General features: G+C 44.3%; 1 protein-coding gene across 1 annotated transcript; it reads left to right on the forward strand.

Annotated features, from left to right (window-relative positions):
- The first annotated feature begins 4459 nt into the window (after positions 1-4459).
- Positions 4460-5101, forward strand: LOC139864212 (uncharacterized). The gene has a single exon (XM_071852795.1). The coding sequence runs from the start codon at positions 4460-4462 to the stop codon at positions 5099-5101; it is 642 nt and encodes a 213-aa protein (XP_071708896.1).
- The last annotated feature ends 530 nt before the right edge of the window (positions 5102-5631 follow it).

A 5631-nucleotide genomic window follows, 5' to 3' on the forward strand; every position in this document is an offset into this window, starting at 1 on the left:
GGATGCGTACTCGCGTGATCAATCGATGGACAGGGGAATTGTGTGAATGACGAGACCGGCCTAACCTAAAGTGGGTCCTCCCCCTTGATGGCGAATCATGATTGACTTACAATTCGACTTTTTTTTTCTTGAATCTGAGTCATTTCCTCTTTATCGCCATTCTTCTGTTTAACAACTGCGCCCCCTTGCCTCCGGTGGCTATTTGACTAAGGCTGGAAAGAGGTGCTTGCTTTATGAGACTGAAACCTTCTTTCTTTGATTCTTTGATCGAAATACGGATGAGATCAGAAAGGCCATCATTGGGGCAAACGATACAATAGCTTCGGTTAGAGCAAAGCCCAAAATGGCATAACCAAATGATTGTTTAGCCAAAGATGGATTCCAAGCCACGGAATGATTCGAGGAACTAAGGACGTTTCCAATACCGATAGCAACTCCCGCTGAATCAATTGTAGCAGCTCTGGCCCCTATTAGTTTTGCACCTTCTAACATCTCGAGTTGATAATTCTCCTCACGCTTTTTATTTTTCATTCACGATTTGATGTTCTATATTCCTCTCTAGTCTAGATTCCTCGTCGATTCTTTCCCTCGTTCTTAACATCTTGGACATCTCATTTTTACCAGGGTAGCCGATCATCAAGGATTTCCCTTAGATAGTGGGAATTTCCCCCAGATCTCTTGAAATCCTGAGTAACGTCATTGACAAAATCCAAACGTCTCCGGTAACTACCTGCGGGGTACCTCGACGGGACAACGTCTAGCTCCTCGTCCCTCTCGTTAAAGAAGTCGAGGAGGCATTCTTCCGGATTGGAGGGAGCTCTTTCTCCCAAGGCGGGATATTCTTTTAGTATTTTTTTAAAAAGGCACAAAGCCTCCTCCTTTTTTTCCAGAATTTGGAGGTCCGAATTCTCACAATAGATTAGGACGTCGTACCATCCTTGAGTGGGAGCTTTCTCTGGGTCTTTCTTGACGTCAACCCAATATTCATAGGGTGTCTTCCCTAGAAGAAAGGGACTTCCCCTTAAGTGACCAATTCTAGCCCAGAGGGTTATCTCCAAGCTAGTATTTGGGGTCACAAGCGCCCCGGGATTCGAAGGCCCGGAAGACCCTGCAGAAGATGATGCTTCATCTGCATCTCTGAACAGTGCAAGCTCTTCTTGCATTTCTCTTAGCTGAGGAGATGGCATCCTCAGAAAGGGAAATTCCTCAGAGAAGGAAGGTGAACCATTGGGACGGATATGAGTTTGGTGCTGGAGTGGCACCGAAGAGGAAGCTTCAGCCCCGTCCCTATAAGTAGCATCAATCCAAGAGGAGCCTGTACTTCCAGGGCTGGGAATAGAGGGTAGAGGTGGGGAAACCCTTTCCTCGGCTGCAAAAAGCACAACATAGGGCGTGGACTCCGTAGTGACGAGCGCTCGAAAAGCACAGCCAGTTACGAAGGCCAGAGTCGTAGAGCATCCCATCTTTAGCAAAATGCTAGAGAGGGCCTTCCCTCCTAAGAAGCCGGCTACTTTCGCCAGAAGAGAGACAAAAAAGGAGACCCCTACTGTTGAAATACAAATTATATATACAAACATGAGTACACTTATTAATAAGAGAAATGGAATGAACGCCCGTTTAGCAATGCACCTGACGCGAAATAATGTTTTTCTCACTGACCGCACCATTGTATTTTGAATTCTCATTTCTTTTTCCATTATGATTTGCATTTCTTTTCCCCGACTATAGAATCCGGCATCCATCGAGCAGTGGCAACGTAGACCTAAGTGAAGTGGTCATATTTGTTGCTGACGGAATGCCCCACATCAAGGTGACAGGATTCAAACCTATGGCCCTCTGTACCCAAAATAGTCGGGGTTGTGCCCTTCCCCCCGCTACCACAAAGATCACTGCCCAGCCACCGCTCAGGGGTACCTCCACTCCCCAACTGAGAAAAATGGATCAAATTCGCGGGAAAGGAGAGATAAAAAAAGGGAAGGTTCTGCTGAGACTCAAGTTCCCCTGCCGGAGCTCCCCAAACCTGAAGTAGAAGTCGAGGGGCTGCTCAGTGAGAAGAAGCATCAAATGATTCGGACAGTTGTCGCGCTGGCAGAGCAGGGAGCCTACAGGGAAGATTGGGGCAATGAGGAGTTCGACGATTTAGCCCATCGACTACATCTATCGCTGAACCAACTTCCGAATCATCTACCGAATCACATAATCAATCGGATCCACCTAAACCTAAGAAATTTCCTCTAGACAGAATGAGGCTCTCGTTGAGAGATCCATTAGTGATTGGCCCACCCCTCCTGGCAAAGAAAGAAAGGCAGGTTCAGGCGATTGATTAAAAAAATATTTCCTTCCCTTTCTTTATGACAGAGCAATTGAATGCAGCGGTGCAGGGCCTCTAAGATTATGAATAAGCTATTCATCTTTCGTCCTATTGAAGAAATTCGGCATGATGGTAGTAGAGTAGTCGATCTGATCTCGCGCGCGGGCGGATAGAAATGTCTATAGATGAGGTAGGCGAGGCTAGCTTGCCGGTAAAAGGCGATTGTCTTTTGTTTGATGAGAACGAGAAGGGCAATTGACTGCAGGCCTATTGGGTGGGGGAAACTGGAGGAAGACATCACGGGGCAAAGCAAAGGGTAGAGCTTCGAGTGACTTTGTTCTTTGCTCTTCGACATCCCGTCACTCGAAGCTCCTCTGTCGCACCCTAGCGGAGCGGTCATCGCCTGCACAAGCAAGCAGATTAGCTCCATCATTCCATTATTGTGCCGGTAGGCCTGGGCGAGCGAGGTAAGCTTAGATTAGAGGGAGGGGGACTGTGAACGTCCATCCCATGAAGCGCCGGGGAACCATGCATTCCTCTCGGGCTGGGCTCTCGCGTGTCCGGGGTCCGATCAGATCAACCAGCGACCGGTTTACGGAACAAGGAGTTAAGCAAGGGCCAGGAGATTGATGAAAGAAACTGGCCGAAGTCAGTGTTGTGTTCAACTCCACGATTGGAAGGATTGCTTTCTGCCATCTGTCTTTTCCTTCTCTCTCTTCTCTTAGCAAAGTAGGCTCAAGTCAAACTTTTGGCTTGCTACAAGCTGGGCTCAGGGACTGTAGTTAGCCGCTTCCCCTGTAGTCGTCAGCTCGTTTTTGACAGATCCGATCGGGTGTTCATAATCTGGAGTAAAAGGATTCGAACCTTTGCATGCCGGTACCAAAAATCGATGCCTTACCACTTGGCTATACTCCATATGGCCAGTTTTGAACGGTAAAACGGGGAGAGGGGAAGGGGGAAGCAGGGCTCGAAGAACGAGCTGAGCCGTGCAAGGACGTGGGGATATAGCAAGTAAGCAGAAGGGTTCTCCCTTTAGGACCGACTACAACAAGCTCACGACTCTAATAAAAAGAAATGGTAAGCTCTCTGCTCTATTTGCTTGCAATGCTATACCTATCAAAGTTGGCGAATGCTTCTGTAACCTTAGACTCGTTACGCTGTTCGACTGAACTCGTTGGCTCCACGTCCACCAAAAGTAGGTAACCTTCGTCACCGTTGGTTCTCGTAACCAAACCTATTGCTTGGAATTCACAAAAACAACAAACAGTGGCCTTAGCATCCTGCGAAGCAGAATTTATGGCTGCTACTGCAGCAGCTTGTCAAGCAATATGGTTAAGGGGACTCTTAGCTGAAATAACTGGAAGAAAAGAAGAATAAGTCGTGATCAAAGTTGATAATAAGTCAGCAATATCATTGATGAAAAATCCGGTATTTCATGGAAGAAGTAAGCATATCGACACACGGTATCATTTCATACGAGAATGTGTTGAAATGGAGAAGATTAAAGTTGAACACATCAGTGGGGATCAGCAACGGGCTGATATTCTTACAAAAGCATTGTCGAAGTTAAAGTTTGCTGAAATGAGAGAGATTCTTGGGGTTCAAAGGATTGGAGACTCAAAGAAATAAATGATTACTCAAGGTCAAGATTGAGGGGGTGATTGTTGGACCAATCTTGACATAAAGTAATAGTTAGAGGTTTATTTTGTGAAATTATATCTCAAATGGATTTGAGGAGGTGGAACATGTGAACGGATAACAAGTGGGCTAGCCATCATTGTTTTCAATTTTGCTTCTTCCCTGACTTTTCTACTTTATTCTAGACTTGACTATCCTAGATGATTCTAGACTTGGTTATCCTAGATTATTCTAGACTAGACTTGATTAACTTAATGGATAAGGTTAATCAACTATAAATAGGGATGTAATAAGGAGATTGTAATAAGAGTTTTTCCATAATTGGAGAAGGATTTCCAATAAGTTCTTGTTCTTAAATTTTACTATTCTGTCTTCATAATCTGGTACCAAATTTCTTCAATTGGTATCAGAGCTGAGTTACAAAAGGGATCGTGTTGTTGATCAAAAGGACTAGATCAATCACCAGATTCTAAGACAGCAAAATACGAGCGTCGATCGAAGTCCAGATTCATGGGGGATATTATCAATACCTCGGATGCAATCAAGGATACCAGCCATCTTACGTTCCAGTGCCCTATCCTAACTGCGACCAATTATCCCATCTGGTCGCTTAGGATCAAAGCGATTTTTAAGGCACATGGAATCTGGGAATCAATTGAACCTGGAACTGATGTCGATCAGAAAAAGGATAATGCTGCAATCGCTTATCTGTATCAATCTTTACCTGAAGACTTGATTCTTCAAGTTGCAGGTTGCACCCATGCAAAGGAAATCTGGGATGCAATCAAGACCCGTCACCTTGGAGTTGAACGAGTAATGGAGGCTAGGCTTCAAACTCTTAAAGCTGAATTTGAAGCAGCAAGGATGAAAGATAGCGAAAAAATTGATGATTTTGCAGCAAAACTTTCTGGAATTGCCTCAAAATCAGCTGCACTTGGAACCGTCATTGAGGAAACCACGTTGGTGAGAAAAATATTAACTGCCATACCAGAAAAGTTTTTAAATATGGCAGCCACTATCGAACAACTGGTTGATCTCAAAACGGTGAAATTCCATGAAGTTGTGGGTAGGCTAAAAGCTTACGAAGAACGAACCAGTCTAAAGACTACAAATAACAGCCATGACCAACTTCTGTTGTCCTATGAAGGATAGGACTCAAGAAAGAAAAGGGAAAACAACTTTGGTCGAGGTTGAGGGAATGGCCAAGACACCCGGGGTAGGGGCCGAGGTCGTGGACAGTTTGGTGGTCGAGGAAGGGGTTCAGGCCGCGGACAAAACTTTTTTGCTGGTAGACAAATAACTGAAAACTTAACTAAAGATCGATCAAAGCTGCAGTGTTTTCGATGTGATGCATTTGGATACTTCTCATCCGATTGTCCAACACGAAAGAAAGGAGAACAAGCAAATTTGACAGATTATGAAGACAGAATAGTAAAATTTAAGAACAAGAACTTATTGGAAATCCTTCTCCAATTATGGAAAAACTCTTATTACAATCTCCTTATTACATCCCTATTTATAGTTGATTAACCTTATCCATTAAGTTAATCAAGTCTAGTCTAGAATAATCTAGGATAACCAAGTCTAGAATCATCTAGGATAGTCAAGTCTAGAATAAAGTAGAAAAGTCAAGGAAGAAGCAAAATTGAAAACAATGACGGCTAGCCCACTTGTTATCCGTT

This window comes from Rutidosis leptorrhynchoides, chromosome 8 (assembly GCF_046630445.1).
Source record: "Rutidosis leptorrhynchoides isolate AG116_Rl617_1_P2 chromosome 8, CSIRO_AGI_Rlap_v1, whole genome shotgun sequence".
NCBI classification, from domain to species: Eukaryota; Viridiplantae; Streptophyta; class Magnoliopsida; order Asterales; family Asteraceae; genus Rutidosis; species Rutidosis leptorrhynchoides.

Coding starts and splice junctions, on each gene's coding strand:
- LOC139864212 (XM_071852795.1), top strand. CDS start 4,460: ATGGGGGATATTATCAATACCTCGGATGCAATCAAGGATACCAGCCAT.